At 46.8% G+C, this 19,422-nt stretch overlaps 1 protein-coding gene across 1 annotated transcript in view; it reads left to right on the forward strand.

The window, feature by feature from the left end:
* Positions 1-6,777: 6,777 nt before the first annotated feature.
* Positions 6,778-19,422, forward strand: part of LOC101653668 (adhesion G protein-coupled receptor A3) — a gene marked incomplete at its 3' end in the record, with an annotated part of 35,889 nt that continues 23,244 nt past the window's right edge. Inside the window, exons 1-6 of the mRNA XM_030888572.1 lie at positions 6,778-6,797; positions 7,939-8,010; positions 11,309-11,380; positions 15,014-15,085; positions 15,732-15,892; positions 18,730-18,943. Coding sequence (XP_030744432.1) covers positions 6,778-6,797; positions 7,939-8,010; positions 11,309-11,380; positions 15,014-15,085; positions 15,732-15,892; positions 18,730-18,943 — 611 coding nt within the window. The remainder of the gene's footprint in view (positions 6,798-7,938; positions 8,011-11,308; positions 11,381-15,013; positions 15,086-15,731; positions 15,893-18,729; positions 18,944-19,422) is intronic.

A 19,422-nucleotide genomic window follows, 5' to 3' on the forward strand; every position in this document is an offset into this window, starting at 1 on the left:
ACACAGCCCTCGGCGATTCTTTTGGGTTGAAGAACAGACTTCCAAAGAGGATTCAGTTTCTCTTTTTTTTTTGATCAATGAAATGTTTCTCAGAGTAGAACAGGCCCCAGGTGCACACACACTGCCACACACTTCACTTTAGTAGATCGTTCCTTCTTAGGCGTTGTCCGTTTTCCCTTCTGAGCGCTTGGTTTTTATGTGGGGACTGTCTTGTGTTCCATTGTTTACTGTGGATCTTGTCCCTCCTGGGAAGGTAGCAAGCAGAGAACAGAGAGGGAGAGAGAGAGGGTGCGGGAGATTGGCTGACTCACTTTTATTGTGATAGGAATAGTTATAATGAGTTTTTTCTCTAACTTAGGAACCTTTTTAAAAAGAGAGCATCTTAAGGAGCCCAGGGGTGCACTGGTGAAGCACTCCGTCGCTAATTGGAAGGTCAGCAGTTTGAACCCGCCAGCTGCTCAGTAGAGGAAGGAGGAGGCTGTGGCTGCAAGGGGGACAGTGCGGGGAACGCTCTGAGGGGCCCTTGCTGTCCTGTAGGGCTCACTGTCGGCCAGAATCCACTTCACAGTGGGGGGTCTGGTTGGGTTTCAGTGTTGGGCATTTTTGCAAACTCCATTTCCTCATTTGATTCCACTTTTTTCAAGGCGAGTTGTCATTCCTTGTAAGGATGTGCCATGGCTGGATAATAACTGATGTAGATTTATAGAGTCAGAATATGTAGCAACGCAAAGAACACTTGGACAAGTGACAAGGCAGGGCACAAAGAGCGCCTCAACTGTTCAGTCTTTCCCGTGGAGCTCATGTGCTCCCCCTGGTCTAGGCTTGGACCCTGGGACATGCTGCTTACGTTCTAAGGGGGGTGAGGTGTGGAGCAGATGGGATCAGGGAGCTGTACAATATTTTATAAGGGCTGTGAATAAAGGATGGAGCCCTGGTGGTACAGTGGTTGAGTGCATGGCTATTAACCAGTAGGTTTGCAGTTCAAATCTTCCGGGCTCTATGAGGAAGAAAGATGTAATTGGTTTTCATAAAGATTACAGCCTAAGAAACCCCTATAGGGCAGTTTTACTCTGCTCTTGTGGTGTATTTAAGGACCTTGGGGTGGTATAGTGGGTCACTTACTGAGCTGCTAATTGAACTTCAATTTGCACATTTATTTGGTGATTGATTGGTTCTGCACCCTGCTCTTGGCCCTGTTCTGACTAATCATATTGAGCTTCTTCACCATCTCTTTCCACAGACGTAGTTGATTGGCTCTTTGTGTATCCCACCTCTGAGCCTATTTCTGTTGATGAAAAATGGGATTTCCAGTGGGGCCTTGCAGAACTCTAACCAGGTGCTCCCCAGTGCTGTTTCTGCCCTCAAGGCCGTACCTCCGACTCCTGGTCCTCCTTTATTTCCAACAGTAACCATCAAGATTGTATGGCTAGTTACAGATGGTGGGGGTTGGGAAAAGTCTTCACTGTCTTCATTTTGGGCACTAGTGGTTGGTGTGTGAATTTGAATAATAATTGCATTACTTGAGCTTTCTTAAGGGCATGTGGACATTATCCCTGGCAGTGCTGTACTTATGGGGTGGACCCTGAAATGTTCTTTTAATGAGGAGCGCCATGCACTCCTCTTACATTCCTCCTTGAAGCGGTGCAGTGATTTGCTTGCTGCGGCTCTTCTAGCAATAGTCTTAGTAACGCCCACCACAGGGCTATGCAGATTTGGTTTAATTCCTCTTTTCCTGATGGGTCTGGGTTTTAGAAAGTGGGGGAACATGCTGATCGGATTGTCTGAATCAGTTGTGACTGATTGTTAACCAAGTTGATTGTGAGTGAAAACTTGGAACTGTCCTATATTTGTCAGGTTTAACGGCTTGCTGGGTATAAAATTTCAGAAACGGGAAGCAGGCTCTTAAAAGCCAAAGTTGGAGTGTTTCCTTGGGTCCTTGCTCACTGACCCTTCTCCATTCAGGGGACAGAGAAGCTGTGACACCAGAGAAGTGGCCAAAGACGACAGCAGCGGAAAGAACCAAGAGCCCAGAGTATGAGATACAGCTGAGGGCTTCCTTGCCCGCTGAGTGCATAAAGCTGAGGGCACAAAGCTGAGGGCAGGAGGTTTGCTTGCAGAGTGGAGTACCTCCAGGCACTTAATTGGGGAGCTGGGTTGGCTGAGCACTTTCAGCCTGAAGCTTACAGCCGAGTGGCGGACCCTTTAAGCATTTATCCAAAGGTCATGCCCAACCGGCAGAGATCGGGGGGACATGTAGAGACCACGAGACCAAGGACCAGAGAGGCCTGGCTGTGGGCATTGTTGGGAAGAAACTTTTGACCAAAGACAAATTGTAACCTGTTCACTTTCCTAGTGAAGCCCCTAATCATGAGCGTGGTCTGTGAACTGTTGGACCCAGCGGAGAAGTAGCGAGTGCGGTGGGAGGGACAGTTGGTGCCAGAATTGGTAAGGAAGGTTGGAGGCTTAGGAATGGACCTGAGGCTGGTGCTGATGGAGATTCTCCTCCGCCTGCTTGTGAAGTCAGAGAGGTCAAATGCTGCCACCTCCATACTGTTTTTTTGCACCCGGTGAAGGAGTCCTAGTGATGGGGTTACATGTGGTTAACTGCAAGGTCAGCAGTCCCAGATCACCAGCAGCTCCACAGGAGAAACATCGGGCTTTCTATTCCGGTCAAGAGGTACAGTCTTGGAAACCCACAGGGGCCGTTCTCCCGGGTCCTAGAAGGTCACTTTGAATCAGCATGCATTCGATGGCAGTGGGAGTTTGGAGTTTGGTAGTAACCCAGATGATCTCTGGATTCAGAATGGCCACTGCCTGCTCAGCTCAGCTCAGCTCAGCTCAGCTCTCGAATGCCCACCATATCAATCTTTTCAATCTCCCATTTTCCCAGCATGGGATGCTTTGTCCATTCCGGGCTCGGCTTGTTAAAGGTTGCTGGCAGTTCTCACTTTGCGTCATACCACCTTAATCAAGGAAGGTCACAAAAGCTTTGCTGCCTCCCTGTCTTAATGTCAACTGTACTGTGAGGAGACGGCACTTCCCCACTCATGTTTTGAGTGCCATCCAACCAGAGGGGGGGCGCCCATCTTCCAGGGCAGCGCCAGATCACGGTCACCTGCTGGTCACCTGGCCCTCCTTCCAAATCTGTCTTAATCTGGAAGCTTTGCTGAAAACTTGGGTGGCGCTGCTCGTTTCTGAAATGCCACTGGAGGCATTAGCTTCTTCTAGCATCCCCAACACATGGCATCTAGCTTTTTTGATATTATATGCCTTTTGTGATAAATATGTGGATCATATAAGTGATCACTTCATTTTATATAGTTCATCACGTAATTTTTATTACTGAAGACAAAGCGTATCATTAAATCACATCACAGAACTCCCTTATTCAAGAGAGCTACTCCGTAGAGAAATGGAGTCCATACATCACGGGCCACAAACGGATGTGTTTCGGCTCTAGCTAAATCCGTGCCCGTTGGGGATGCCTTTGACATCCCAAGGAAAAGAAAGGACACGTATGTTTTAAACAACCGGAATAGATGTTCTCTGTTTTTATTTGCAGAGCTTATGCATTATGAGCCTCAAACATAGAGATTTCATTTGCTCATCAGACCCTAGAATTCCTTCAGGGAGGTTGGGGAGCAGGGGGAGGGTGCAGGGGTGAAGCTTCCTGGGATGGCCTTCCTAGCCTTTCTCAGCCAAGAAGCTCTGCTGAAACCTGTCCCCCTGCTGGCATTTAAAATGCCAATGGCCCAGGGTCCGCATCATAGGCCCTCTTGCCAGCTGCCGCAGCAGGACACCAGGACACCGAGAGACACCGTTTTCTTGTGTCCAGCCGTCCCTGCAGGTCTGGCAAAGGTGCTTGCCAGTCTTTCTTGAGGAAGTTACGGGCGTTTTTATGTGGAGGACTTTATTTCAAAAATGTTTTAGCGCCCGCACTGCGAAATAGCCAGAGGAGGATCTGCCAGCCCGGACCCAGCTGTTCTCTTCTTGCCGAACAAAGAAGGCTCTTGATTCTGATGGATGGAGTGGGCATCTGTGGGCATCAGAGCAGAGAGTTTATACCTGTGCTTAATAATCAACGTCCGGTTAGAAAATCAAATTGTGTCATCCAGAGGGAATTCCAGTTTTCTTAAAAACAAAAAACACAGCAAGCCGGGCTTGACTGGGTGGGGCAGTGCGCCCCTCACCCCAGCTCTGAGACTGCTTGACTGGGTGAAGCAGGAGGAATGAGAGGCCCCGCCTCCACAGGCTCCAGTAGTGTCCTTCTGGAGTGCAGCTGCTCTGGAGAATCCCTCCGCCATTTAGAGCTCGGAGATGAGGCCTTCCCAGTGTGGACCGTGCGGCAACCTCTGAGCCATCGACTCCTGGACCATGCTGGGCTCAGTACAGGATGGACAGATACTCACCAGTATTTTGATTTTTCACTCCAACCTCATCAGTATGGTTTAGTGAAACTTCCAGGACACGTGTCCTGACACCGACACCCATCTTATGTAACCTGTATCCTTTTGCCCCTAATCATGGTTAGGTTTTTTAGGTGCTGTGGAAATTATATAATCGGTTGTCAATTTGATATTTAAGAGTAAAGAGGTGGAGTATAGCCTGTTAATCAGGTCGCAGCTTGGTGATCTCATTTGGAGGCACTAAGGAGATAAATAGCTCGTTGGAGATAGGACACATACTCACTCCCTGTGAGACATTACTGATGACGAGCCTTGATGGAGCTCTGTTGATGCAGCCAGAGCCCTGGGAGCTGAAGCAGCCATGTGGACACCCCTGCCAGTGCTGAGATGCTTACAACTCCACTGGATCCACAAGACTTTATACCCACTGACCTGTGGTCTTCCTGCAGTCAGCGTCATTGCATGTGTTGCGTGAGGCTGAAGAGGAATTTATAGATTGGTATCAGACATATGGGCTAATATCAGACTTATGGACTTGATCTGAACTGGCCTGGGACGTTTACTCAATATCCAATTGCTCTTGTATATAAGCCTCTTTTTTATACACATAAGAGTGCTTCTATGAATTTGCCTTTCTAGTCTACCTGGACTAACAGGTGCCACTGAGTAGTGCGGCTCCTAGCTGCCTGCGTACAACAGAATCAAGCACTGCCCTGGCCTGCACCCTCCTCACGGTCGTTCCATTGTTGTAGCTGCTCTGTCAACCCATTTCCTTGACGGTCTTCTTTTGTTTCACTGACCTTCTTCACAACTAGTTGTTAGAAAATTAAGATAGAGATTTGTTCTCCATCAGGCCATATAGCTCAGTCAGTTTTCACTAGCTGGTGATAGGGGGGTTTGGTTAGGAGAGGCCGTCTAGTTGACGACCTCTAGTTGACTGACCAACATGACGTAGCCCAGCCCTGCATCATCCTCACGACCATGGTGACCCGTGGCGTTTTCATAGGTTTGCTTTCAGAAGCAGATCACCAGGCCTTTCTTCCTAGTGTGTCTTGGTCCCAAAGATCCACGGACACTTGTTCCTAGCATCACACATGCCTCCACAGTCAGCATCCGCTGTGACAGGTGTGTGGTGGTGGCAGGGCTCCCTCCCTCCTTGCAGGCGAGACTTTGGGACAGTTGGATTGAGATGCCGTTTTCTAGTTGGATGGACGAAGACACGTGATGCCTGTGCCCACTGCCGAAACATGGCTGTGCGTGGGGTCATGTTCCCAGACACAGAGTGGGGCCGGGGCCAGATGCCTTCCCAGTTAGAGGGGGGCTGACATGGTCACCGGAGGATTTGGTAGAATCACGGAAACCCTGTGCGGGGTGCCCATGAGTCGGAATCTGCTGCATGGCGGTGGGTTGGGTTGGGTTGGACTTGTGCATGAGGAAGCCCGGTGACACAGTGGGTTAAGCCTTGGGCAGCTAACAGAAAGCTAGGTGGCTTGCATTCCCATGGCAGAAAGACTGAAGCTGTGTTTTCACTTAAAGACTTATTACAGGCTCGGAATCCCTGTGGAGCAGTTCTCCTCTGTCCCTTACAGAGTCATTGTGAGTGGCATTGACTCAATGACAGTACTCGGGATCTGTCAGACTTACAGGCCAGTCTCGGCACCTCGCATTGTGGCAGTACATGACGTCCATGGTCGAGGGGGAATTTCCTTTAAGACCATTACAGACTGTTTTTTTATAAAAGCCACTGGATTCAAAGGACCTATGAGATGTACCTGCCTTCCGACTTTGTGCCAGGCATCCCCCTGCTTGTTTCTATTCTGTCACCAGCTGAGGGTACCCCGAAGCAATCTAAGATGTAGAAGGTTGGCGCAGCAAGCTCAAAGGTAGCTCCGTCAGCACCGGGTGGTTTTGTCCCTGTGGGTACAGACTCCAAGCATGAGAGATGCAGGAAGGAGATTGTGGTGTACAGTCGGGCTCCAGAAGCCCTGAGAGGTTGGCCAGGGCACCTGGACTTCACTGGGCACGCGCTGAGTCGTTCCTCACCAACTGGCCACCTCACGGCTAAAGTCTGGGCCAGGACCATGGTTTAGAGGAATAAGGTCCTGCCCAGTCAGCTACTGTCATGTGCTTCAGAGCTGACCGTCACTGCTCTTGAGAGCACTCCCCAACACTTGACGGACTGACCGGAGAATCAGTGTAGGAAGGGATGTCCAAAACAAGTCCTAGGGACCTGGCCCCCAGAGAAGAGTTTCAACCATAGCTCTTGTCCTCCCAGCCCCATCTGGAGAGGGACAAGGCTTTGGCTCACTGCTGCCCTCGTGGCAGTGTATTTACTTAGAAGAACCAGCTCACTGGAGAAGTATCAGACTACATGATGGTGACTGATGTCTGGTAAGCAGCAAACTGCCAACCTCAAGGTTGGTGGTTCAAACTCACCAGCTGTTCCAAGAGAGAAAGATGGGGCTATGTGCTCCTGTAAGATTTACAGTCTTGGGAAGCTTTGGTAGAGTAGCTGTGAGACAGAATCACTAGATGGCAATGTGTTTGTTGATTTTATCTCTCATATCTCCTCTCCTCCCTCCATCCTCCTCCCTCTCTCCTTCTCTCTCTCCTTCTCTCTCTCTCGCTCTCGCTCTCGCTCTCGCTCTCGTGCGCGCATGCTGGCTGCCAGATGCCAGGAGCTATGGACTTGTGAGCCCTTTGCTTTGACCCGATTTTGTGACTTACTAGCTGAAAATCAAGTTTGATTTTTGTCAAGGGGGTTCCTGCTTGCAGAGTAGACCTGAGCTCCATGGGGTTTCACTGGCCGGCCTTTCAGAAGTAGATGGAAAGGAGTTCCTCTCAGGACCCAGCTGGGCGGATTCAGAACCTTCAACCTGTATCATTACTTCATAGAAATCCTAACCAGGGATGCACTGGGAGGAGGAATGGAGAACAGACGTTTATGGTGCTTATGTTTGAATACAGTCAGATACAAACACCCTCAGTGTAATGGATGTGCTGTGGCCGTATTATGAATGGCCGACTTTGTCAGCCAGGTGTGACTGTAGCTGCGTTCAAGCTCGAACAACGTGAGGACAGAACTTATTTTTATGATCAGAGAAGCCCACTGCCACTGCATTGATTCCAACTCAGTGACCCTCATAGGCGTTCCATGACAGTCTCATCTTTCTCCCCCAGTGTGGCTGGTGGTCTTGAACCTCTGACCCTGTGGTTTATAGCCAAATGCTTACCTGATAGCACTACCACGGGCCCTGTGTTTTGTTTTCCCCCCTAATGATACCTGCTTAGACTGTATACTTAGACTGAGACAAACCAATGGCTTTGGAACCAGAAGCTTGAGTTTGAATTGTCTCTGCCACTTACTTGGCAGATGGTTGTGGGTTAACCTTTTTTGCTTTGGGTTTTGTGCTATTGCCATTGCCATTGCCGTTATTGAAGGTTTCCGGGGCCAGGTAAGTCGTAGCATGTGTGCATGTGTTTCAGTGTTGACAGGTGAGTCATTTTTATCCGCTTTTTTTTTTTTTCACAGGGACCTCCGGAACAATCTTATTAGTAGCATAGATCCAGGTGCCTTCTGGGGCCTGTCGTCGCTGAAGAGATTGTAAGTATTTGAATTTTCTCCTTGATGAGTTTAAAGTGTTCCTTTTATAGGCGCCCATTAATGTTGACAGGAGAGGAAAACGCGTGGGTATTTCATAATGTTTACAAGTGTACGTGGGGAGGTCCCTAGTAGAAAAGCGCAGGGGGCGTGTTCACGAAACCGTTTGTTGTTGGTTGGCTTCATTGAGTCAGCTCTGACTCAGCAACACCAAGCAACGGAGCAAAACACTTCACAGTGGTTACGTTTAAACCCATTGTTGCCGTCTGGTGGCTGTCCATTGAATGAGAGACTTTCCTCGTCTTCACTGACCCCAGCAGGCCCGCTGGCATGCTCCAGGGACTGGCCCCACCTGAAGACATGCCCCAAGTATGTCTTACTCACCCCCCTCACTTTCTACAAAGCATTATGGGTGCACTTCTTGCAAGACAGATTTGTTTGTTTTTCTAGCAGTTTGTGGTTTGTTCAACATTCTTTGTCAACACTATACTTTGAAGGCATCAATTCTCTGGTCCTTATTATTCATTGCCCAGTTTACACGTGCGTATCAGCCAATTGAAAATAGCGTAGATTAGGTCAGGTGCTCTTTTGCATCAGATTTATCCAATGGAATAAGGTCTTTGATTTTTTTGATGGCTGTTTTCATGGGCATTGATTATGAATCCCAGTGCAGTGAAATCCTGGATAACATTGATCTTTCCTCTACTTATCATGGTGTTGTCTGTTCTAGGTTGTGTCATCTGCACATCACAGGTTCTTAATAAGCCTTCACCCAGTCTTGACGCCCTGTTCTTCACATTGTCCAAAAAACCAAACTCACTGTTACCGAGTTGATTCTGATTCATAACAACCCGGTAAGACAGGCTATAACTGTGTCCATGTGAGTTTCCAAGATTGTAAATCTTTATGGGAGTAGAAAGCCTCATCTTTCTCCCTTGGAGCAGCTGTTGGTTTCAAACCACTGACCTTATAAATTAGCAGTCCAACTTTAATCCTTTATGGTACCTCCTCCTCTGAATCTGGCTTGAATTTCTGTCAGCTTCCTGTTCATGGACGGCTGCAACAATTGTTGAGTGATCATTAGCCACATTTTATTTTACTTGAGTGTGCTATTAGTGAGACAGTTTGATAATTTCCACATTCTTTGAGGTCACTTGTTTGGAATGAGCACAAACGTAGATCTATTCCACTTGGTTAATGAGGCAACAGTCTTTTATATTTCTCACACAGACAAATGAGTGTTTCCAGGGCTTCCTGAGCTTCTTGAAACATTTCAGTTGTTTTTCTGTCAGTTCCTGGAGCCTTGGCTTTGGCTAATGCCCTCAGCGCAGCTTGGACCTCTTCCTTGAGTGTCATTAGTTCTTGATCATGTGCTACCTTTTGGAGTGGTTGAGTGTCATTTGTTCTTTTTTGGGATAATGTGTGTCTTCTGCCCATCATCTTTCAGTGCATCCTGCGTCATTCAGTAACTTGCCCATAGAAGCCTTCGACTGAAAAACTGGAGATAATATTGAGTGTGCTCTTCCTTTTGGACTAGAATTAAACGCTTTCCAGCAACCTTTGTTTAAGTATTTCTCTCGGTAATTCTGATGATTACATTTCAGGACATCTACGCTATTTTCCCTGCAACTTTCCTTTCCCGGTTTGTTCCCCTCCCCGGGAAAGGTCCGAGTGTCAAATTGTCAGACAAGAACACTTCATCTTCTCGCCCCTGTAATCACCACCTCTGTATTTACTGCTTTGGGATCACAGTTTCTTGATAACAATATGTTCATGAAGTATAGTTGGAAGGAAATGTGGTTAGCAACAACATTTTACTAGAATAGTATAAGGATCATACAATGTATCACCCATGTTTTCCCTTTGCTTCTTCAGCAGCCAATACTGAATTGGTGACATAGTGGTTGCACATGCTCTGTGATCTGCCGGCTCAGCAGGTCAATACCAACAGCGGCCCTGCTGGAGAAAGACGGGCCGACTCCCTTAACCAGTCACAGCCTCGGAAACCCCCAGGGGCAGTCGTCCCCCATCCAGCAGGGTCGCTGTCTGGCAGAATTGACTCGATGGCAGTGTGTTTGGCTTGCCCCTTCCTTTCGATTGCCTCCCATTGAGTCGCTGAGACTTTATCAGGCAGCATCTACACCCTGCCAAAGTCATCTCTTGTGTTCCTGCGATTTAGAATATTCTTCCTGGTAGAAAATACCTTCCTAATTCCAAACAGCTGACTGAGCGGTGAGCTTCCGGCCTGCAGCTTGCGGTGGCGGGGTCCTGAATGAAAGCGGGTGGTTCTAAAGATATTCTGCGGCCTCGAAGCTTGTGTTAGTTGCTAGCAGACAGAGGCCCCTTTTCTTCACGGGACCTTCAGTCATTCATCTCAATTGTGCAGCTCCCTCAACGGACCAAGCCATTTCGGAAGCGTGCTTTGCCACTGTCTTTACTTTAGAGGTGATTTGAATCAGGAAGAGAGAGAGAGAGAGAGTTAGTTTTAAACATCAACAACCCAAAGAAGGTAAAATCTGAATCCGTGTGTGTGTGTGTGTGTGTGTGTGTGTGTGTGTGTGTATGTGTGTTTAAACATCAACAACCAAAAGTAGGTAAAATCTGAATCCATTCAGTTACCCTTTGGCCTTATCAACACAATCTATAAACTAGAAGCTCATGTATTTTCGCCCCATTAGATTCATTTGAAGCTAATTCCATATTTCTTTTTCACTATATATTTCACTGGGCCCTAAACTCTTGAAACCTCCGTAGAAGTTTTGACAAAAACTGAAACATCAATTTTGCTGGAATTAAAAGATGGTGGCTCCCCCTCGCAAGGTTTTGTAGGCCCCCTGTGTTAGGAATAATGAGCAATGAGTTAGGAAGCAGTACATTAGCTTGTTGCTGAAGACTGATACAGGCCATCCAATTGCTAATTTGCCCTTTGCTCTGGTTTCTGTTGTGTGCTGGCTGGGATGGCCTCACCTGGCGGGGGTCACACAGCCGAATTAGATGACCGGTCACTAAAGATCCTGTATTGCTGGCAGTTAGATCTACTGGGCCCCTTTTCTTTCTCACTCCAGCTTCCTCTTGGGTGATTTCTCAGGAGTCAAAGATAATGTTTGAAGCCAAGTGCGGGCCCTGATGAAGCAGGATCTGGTTAGTGTCTGTGGCAAGTCAAAGCAAGAAGACACCATCTCAGTGGTCCAGGTCTCCACGGTGCTGCCTGGTCTGAAGCCTGGCTTCTGTTCTTGAATTGAGAATGTGTGCGTTTCCTTAACTTGAATACTCACTGTGGCCATGTTCCCCCTCTCCTCAGGGACCTGACAAATAACCGGATAGGATGCCTGAATGCAGACATATTTCGAGGGCTCACCAATCTGGTTAGGCTGTAAGTACACCTTTCTGTTCACGTGTCATGATGCCTTGGATAGTACCTGGGATGTGTGAAAATGGCCCCGTGGCACAGTGCTGAAGTACTTAGCTGTGAACCGAAAGGTCGTAGGTAGAACCCATGAGCTGCTCTGGGGGAGAAGGATGGGGCCGTGCACCCCAGTAAATGAAGATTCGCACCTTGGAGCCCTTACAGCACTCCTTGGACCTGTGGAATCTCTCCAATCAGCACTGACTGGGTGGCAGTGTTTGTGCTTTTGTAAACTATGGGGTGTTTAATATGAAAGGACCAACTCTAGGAACAGGCGGGATATGAACCTGCAAACCCATCAGGAACTACAATGATAAGGTCCCCCAAGATCATCATCATCTCTTATTCCCTATGTGTATTAATTTATATATGCTGTTATGCCTACTGTATACATCAAATTATGTTATATATTCATATATTTAAACATATACCCTATTACAAAACAAAACAAAAATAAAATGCTGCCATTGAGTCAATTCTGACTCACCGATTCTGCAGGTCAGTGACCTGCCCCGTAGGGTCTCCATACTAACACCGACAGGACACGGTGCACAGCGGAGACCATGTTCACATTGAGAAAGTTCATCTCAGGCTTCATTGGCTTGGGTGAACTTGGAAGATGACAGGCGGGGGCTGCTGGTGCAAATGTTATCCAAAACTGCATAGTTAGAGACACAGGGAAGCTGGACCAATTCTTGGAAGTGGAGGTGAGATCCCATGTAGTTTGTCAAGTGACAGAGTCATGGAGTAAAATGACCCTTTGAATCTTGCCTCTGGACATGTGGTTTTGGGTGAGGTCACTTTTTAAAAACTTTTGTGTCACGTTCTTCATCGGTAGGTAGGTAATATAAATTTCATCTTTAGGTAGGTAATGTAAATGCGCTAGACCTTTGTACCAACCCTCAATGCTACTATTTTATTTTGAAAATAAAGTTACATCTTTTTGGTAGTAATTAGAAATAAGGCTGATTACCAAAAGTAGAGAGCTTTATAGTGACGTGTAAGCGAAGCAAACAGAGCAGCAGAGAATTGATTTCCTAACTGGCAACCACGGCTAGAATGTGATGTGGGGAGTTGGCAGAAGGTCTGTGTACCTCAGGGAAAATTAGTCATTTGCAGCCTGAAACTTGGGAGTGGGGGTGAGGGTTGTTTAGGTCCAAAGACCTTTGGTTAAAGAGCCTTTTTGTGCCTGGTTCTTTTACAAGTTTGTTCCTTAGCATGTCCCTCATGTGTCCATTCGTATAACCTTCACAAGTCTTGACTCTGAAGTACTGTGATGCCCCCATTTCCACAGGAAGAGAAGGGACCTAGCTCCCTGGTCAGGGCAGGACAAATGGCTCCCGCTTCTTCAGTCAGGGAACTTGACAGCAGGTCTTTGAGTTGCCCTCTTCCTTTGGAAAACGTAGGGCCGAATGAGACACGAATGATGTTTTTCAGTAAGAGAGTGATTTCCTGTAGAGTTTTATTCATGCCAGGGAATTACTTGAATCAATCGTATTTAACTTTTTTTGTGTGACCTCAGGCAGTGCCCCGCCCCCCCTTTTCTGGGGACTCTGGTGGTGGTGGTGGTATATTTTTACTTTGAGGACTGCCTCAAATGAGGCAGTGATGAAGGAAAAGCTTGTGTAATTTTGGGTGCCTATGACTCAAATAGAAAACATCTCCTGCTGCTTGATTTTAGTTCAGAGTGATTTACAGCTCTGTCTTGGGATTTGGGCAGCAGTGTTCCTTAGACAAGATTGTCGGGTTAGGGCAGTCCCAGAGTGACTTAGGTCATGTTAGGTCAGAATGGGACTAAGTAAGGCTGTAGTAATTTTCTGACTGTTTACTTTCTCCTCCCTCCTGCTCTGCTAAACTTTTTGGAAATTATTGAAGCGAGGTCCACTGTTATGTTTTACCTCTTACCTGATATGTGTTTTGAGATTTACGATCCTACTCATGTTCAATTCTGATTCAGCCCGATGGCATATGGATTGAGCATTGGGCTTCTAATAAATCCTGAAGTCAGCAACCCCAAACCGCCAGCTGCTCTGCATAGAAAGGTGAGGCTTTCTGCTCCTGGAAAGGTAGACCGTCTCAGAAACCCACAGGGCAGCTCTCTGTCCCAGAAGGTGTCTGTGCGTATGATCATTCAGGTCATTGGATTTATGCTTGTTAACTAGTGTAGGATGGACTGTGCTTTAGTTAACCGATACTTCTGTTGATGGGGATTGCATTTCTTTGCATTACTCCCTCCCTTCAGTCAGAGGTAACACATCAGTACAAAGCCATACACCAGGAACATTTAACTTCTGGTAATTTCACCTATATTTGTGTAGCCAATGTAAGCAAACAAAAGTTAAAAAATATTTACCACTTACTTCCTCTTTACAAAATCCATAAACTGTGCACAACATTGTTTCCTGGTTACAAGGCACTTTAGAAGTCAATAGCTAGCTGTCAGAGGCACCTCAGGGAATGACCCAAATGTGTCACCTTTCTTCTGGAGCTCATGGTCAAATTTGGCAAAAACACATTCCTCAAGCAGCCGTGGGCATTCACAGGCTACTCTGGTTGTAGCATGGGGTGCTCTGAGTTTTAATCCACACAAAACTCCACGAGGTTTGCTCCTCTGGTACGGTGCCGTGCTGTGGAGTGGATGTCCACTCAGAGTGACCTTGAGGGACCTAGTCGAACTGCCCCGTGTGGTTTCCTGGGCTGTACTTCTTCTGGGAGCAGCTCGCTAGTTTTACAGACTCCCTTGGTGTGGGGGGTTGGAATCGAGGACCTTTCAGATAGCAGTCTGCTGCTTAACCCTTGTGCTGCTCAGGTTCCTCTGCAAGGTTTAGGTGTGTATTAGACTCACTGGCACAAGGGGAGACTAGCAAGGTCAAGTCATTTGCCCAAGGTGAACTCTGTCTTATACCCTACTAGCAAGGTCAAGTCATTTGCCCAAGGTGAACTCTGTCTTATACCCTAAGTCGCTTTCCTTTGGAACCCTGGACTCATTCTGCTGTGACCGTGGTTTGCACTCAATTAGGGAGTGTTGTTGCTGCTGGACAGTCAGGCTATCCTTTTCCACTTAAAATATTTTTTTTTATTTCTTCCTTGACTGTCACTGGGTGACCAGGGACAAGGAGGGCTTGACTAAAGACCTGATTGTGAAGTTGGTGCTTGGTTAGGTGCCAATCAGAATCACCTGCTATGGGATAGGAAATCCTCAGCTAGCGGGATAATGTTTCCGTTGTACGCTCCTTCCTGTGGGACTGAAGGGCGTTGGTGGGTCTGCCTGAGTAAGTACCGGGTGGCTAACTGCAAGGTCAGAAGTTTAAACTCCTAAATTCTCTGAGGGGAAAGTTTAAGGTATATGCTTCCTTAAAGATCTACAATCTTGGAAATGTTTGCAAATCAGAATGGATTCAATGGCAGTGGATTTCCATAGGTCAAGCTTGGATAAAATATTTACCACTTACTTCCTCTTTACAAAATTGAAACTAACTTTTATACACTCAGTGGAACATTACTTTCTGATTACAAGGCACGGAACTATTCAATCGTAGAAAAGGTATAATGGTATTTTTTTTAAGTGAAATTCTTTCCTTTTTTTTTTTCCTTCCCCAGAAATCTTTCAGGGAATTTGTTTTCTTCATTATCTCAAGGAACTTTTGACTATCTTGGCTCGCTGCGGTCTTTGTAAGTAAGAATTTTGTCTTGTCTTCAGTTTTAAAGTGTAGTAGTGGTCCCTCTCATAAAGGGTACTTTATGAGGACTGTCAAGTAAATTGGCAGAAATCAGACTCTTCCGTGAACACTCGGAAAGCATAGGGTAGCTCTTCAGAATGTGTTCAGACCAGCGCACTCATTTTCTTTGTGTAACACTGCACACTGCTCGTCTGTTTTTAAAGTAAATCATTTGGTGATGTTTCTCCTTGATGGACGTGCTCACCTGTGAGAGTGCTTAGTTGCATGACTCATGGAATCCCAAAGGCTCACACTGGCACCTCTCTGCAAAGAGTGCTTCTTAGAAGTTAGGATGGTGAGAGTTGGGGTGGCGTCACGGTAAATGCGTTATCAGGAGATAACGGATAGACGGATAGAAAAGGATAAGCAGAGCAGAGGAAGCACACCCTCACGGAGATGAGCTGACAGAAGGGTCCAGACAATGGACTCAAGGTCGGCGCCATCCCGAGGCTGGTGTAGGACCAGGTGGGCCTTCATTCCACTACTCAAAGGGCTGCCACGAGGCCAGGCTGGCTCCCCAGCCATCCGACAGCACCGTGAACAATGTGCCGCTTGGCATTGATCCCCAGCCTCTCTCATTTGTATTTTGTGTGGCACAGGGAATTCCAGACTGAGTACCTGTTGTGTGATTGTAACATCCTGTGGATGCACCGCTGGGTGAAGGAGAGGAACATCACCGTGCGGGATACCCGGTGTGCCTACCCCAAGTCCCTGCAGGCCCAGCCGGTCACCGGGGTGAAGCAGGAGCTGCTGACGTGCGGTAAGGGAGAAAGTATGCCGCGGGAAACTTCCACCACGTTTCCACCGGCTCCCACGTTTCAGCCTGACCAAATGTAAAATTCCCATCATACTTGGCTGGGGCTGAAGCGCAGCCATTCATCTTGGGGGATTTGGTCATATTTAGTCGGTGCCAAAAACAATTAAGCAGTTAATCCAGGTGGATTAAAGAAAACAGAAAAAAAAAAAAACCCAAAAAAAACACCAACGCACGATTCCGTTTGATCGAAGTTTAAGGTAAGCTGTTCTTAGATCCTGAGTAGTTTTGTGTTAGGAAAGCCAGTTTTTGGAGAAGCACAGAGACCTAGAGATTTGGGGTCACCTGGTGAAGCATGGGTGGGCTTGCAATAATGACATCTCAGGACGGTGTCTTGACAGTTGAGAGTGGAAGTGGACGTCTGGCCTTTGGACAGGTAGCTGGGCGCTAGGTAGCAGCGTTTTTCAAAGGTTGATGCAACTTGTTCTGGTAATTCAACATCGATACTTTAAATTTTAGGAAGCGAGTGGATAATTCTATAAATCTTCCGTCTCTATGTACAAATCATCCCTATGTTTTCACTCATGGAGACCTGGTTTGAAATGTGCCATACAGTCCGTCAGTAGGAGGAGGTCAGCTTGACTGTCTGAAGTCCAGGGGCTGTAGCATTCACGACCCCTTTCCAAAACACACTGGGGGAGCATGAAGCCTTCGACTCCCAAAAGAGCTCAGTCCAGAAACCGCCGGTGCAGCCCGGCTGTCTCCTACGGGGTTGCTGTGGGTCGGGATGGACTCCATGGCAGTGAGGTTTTTTCCTTCATAAACTAGCCATTGAAACGCTCTGTGAAACACAGTGCTGTTAGGATGCAGGCAGGCTCGCCACGAGTTGTATTCAGCCCGCTGGTACCTGATATAAGTGGAAAAGAAAAACACAAATACTCACAAATTAAGAGAGTGCTTTAAAAGGAGCCCTGGTGGTGCTGTTGGGCAAGCATCGGCCCGCTCACCGCAATGTCCGTGCTTCAAACCCAATCACTGCTCTGTGGGAGAAAGAGGAGGCTGTCAGCTCCTGTAAAGATTACCAGCTATACAGCCCTGGATAGGGTTCCACAGAGACTGAATCAGCTAGATGGCAGTGGCCAAGGTGCGTGTGGGAGAGCCTCACTTAATCTTGTGTATTGGGAAGCATGCAGCCTTACCACAGTCTTTCCCGTCCTATTTAGTCTTCCTGCTATTTCACAAGTAAAATCTCTTTATGGGGTGGACATTCAGGTCGGAAACGAAGCAGGAATTAAGAAAGAAATAGAGCCCGGGCTGGCCTCCTTCTCACGTGGAGATGACAAGGTGTATCATCTTCACCCTCTTCCTAGATTGCTTACACTTTCCAGCTTCGTGGAAATCTCACTCAGCATCCTAATCACGGCCTTTTCAGAGCGTACCAGAGTGTGTGCTTCCTTTGTGTGTGTGTGTGTAGGGCTCTAAGTAGATGGCTACCAATCATGTTCTAGATGTAGTCATAATTTAGTTAACAGCTTTCCTATTGCTGCGTATTTGGGTTGTTAATCATTTCTCACTCCCTAAGCCATGCAGCGATTAATTTTCTGGTATATAACTTTGCACATTTGTTGTTAATTCTATGGCCTACGTGGAATTACTATGTTAACCGTATGGACGGAATATTCCCATGGCTTTTAATGAGCCCATGTTATTTATAAACATTTATTGCACATGTATGTAGTACTTAGCCCCACTGACTGACAGGAAGAATGGGTGCTCACTTTTTAAAAAAGTGGTTATGATATATAAGGTAAGGAGAGATTTGTTTGCTTCCTTAAGGAGTCTTAAGTTTTCAACCAGAAGAATATAATCAGACTCCACTGTTTCCCCCAGAGGTCGGCCAGGCTCATAGATGTCATTGGAAATTGCACACATCAGCATTTACTTATCTCTAGTTCCACTCTCTGTATTTAAGTATCATTAAAACTTGTTCTCTTAGTTGCCTTCTGTGGGCGTCTTATAGCAGGAGTAGTCTTGTATTGCCATCAAAAGGGTGCACGTTAAATGTCAGGGCTCATTATGAAGCGGTTTGATGGTAATTGAGGCAGTGCCCCAGGGTACCATGCTCTCTGCTTCCAAGTTAGTCTTTACGTTGAATACGTACGTACACAAGTCGCAACAGGCAGGCTTGGCTGGTATCTAATGCCAGTCAAATGTGTGTTGTACTTCATAGTTTATAGGGTACCTTCCTCTGTGTAAAAACCATCCAAGAATTGTATCTAGGTACAGGAAACCAAGGGTTGAGGGAGCTCTGGTGGCATAGGGGTTACAAGCTGGGCTGCGACCACCAAGGTCAGCACTTCCAGACCACTTGCTGTTCTTCGGGAGAAAGTTGGCGCTTTCTTCTCCCGTCAACAGGTGCAGTCTCAGAAACTCACAGGGACAATTCTACTCTGCCCCGCAGAATCACTATGAGTCTGCATCAACTTGATGGCAGGCAATTGGTTTTGATGTTTTTGATGGCAAGTCACAAGGATCGCCCACTGACTATTGTGCATACCCTTGCATGTACTTTTAATTTGTGTCTTTTAATATAGTAGACTGGTGACTGGTTGGTTCACCATTACAGGGTTGTGTATTAGGCATTTCTGGTTTAGAAATGTACTTGGTTTGTACTTGGTTCTGTGTTTGCCCGTGACTTTCTGTCTCACCGGTAACCTTGTGACTGCCCTGAGGATGCTCCTCTGCGTCATCACACACACTGGGTTCTGATGAGGAACATTGTCACTTGTGATTTTCCATGGCAGCGTTGTGCTTGTGCACTGAGTGTGATTTTCTGCCCCCAGACCCTCCCCTTGAATTGCCATCCTTCTACATGACTCCATCGCACCGACAAGTTGTGTTTGAGGGGGACAGCCTCCCTTTCCAATGCATGGCCTCCTACATCGACCAGGACATGCAGGTGCTGTGGTACCAGGATGGACGGATCGTTGAGACAGACGAATCTCAAGGCATCTTTGTGGAGAAGAATATGATTCACAACTGCTCACTGATCGCAAGGTGAGCCTTTTACGATGAGGAGTTGACTCTGGGGCTCTTCCTCACCCTTTCCTGATGCTTACTTGGAATGTGAATTATTGTTTTATTCCTCAACATACATTATTACATGCAGACCAGCTAATATTCCCTGCTCCCAGTGGGTCTTCATCGTCTGACATTAAATAGCCCTCTCTTCCACCCAGCTGGGGAGGAGAATGGATAGGATTCAAGGAAAGTACGTTTTAAATGTGAATGTTTTTTTATTAGATTCTTGGACAGAAAAATGGAAATGTTTTGTGACAGACGTTGATTTTTACCTTTGTCTGCACTTAAGCTTATATTTCACTTTTAGGAATCACCTGTTCTCTGTGATTATGGCATATTGGTTACAAATTGGGCTGCTAACTGCAAGATTAGCAATTCAAAACCACCAGTCCCAACTCCTGTGAAAGATGAGGCTTCGCCCATAAAGAGCAACAGTGCTGATTATACTTAACCTC

Source organism: Echinops telfairi, unplaced genomic scaffold (genome assembly GCF_000313985.2).
Source record: "Echinops telfairi isolate 266 unplaced genomic scaffold, ASM31398v2 ScPeMD7_7468;HRSCAF=8506_0, whole genome shotgun sequence".
Classification (NCBI taxonomy): domain Eukaryota; kingdom Metazoa; phylum Chordata; class Mammalia; order Afrosoricida; family Tenrecidae; genus Echinops; species Echinops telfairi.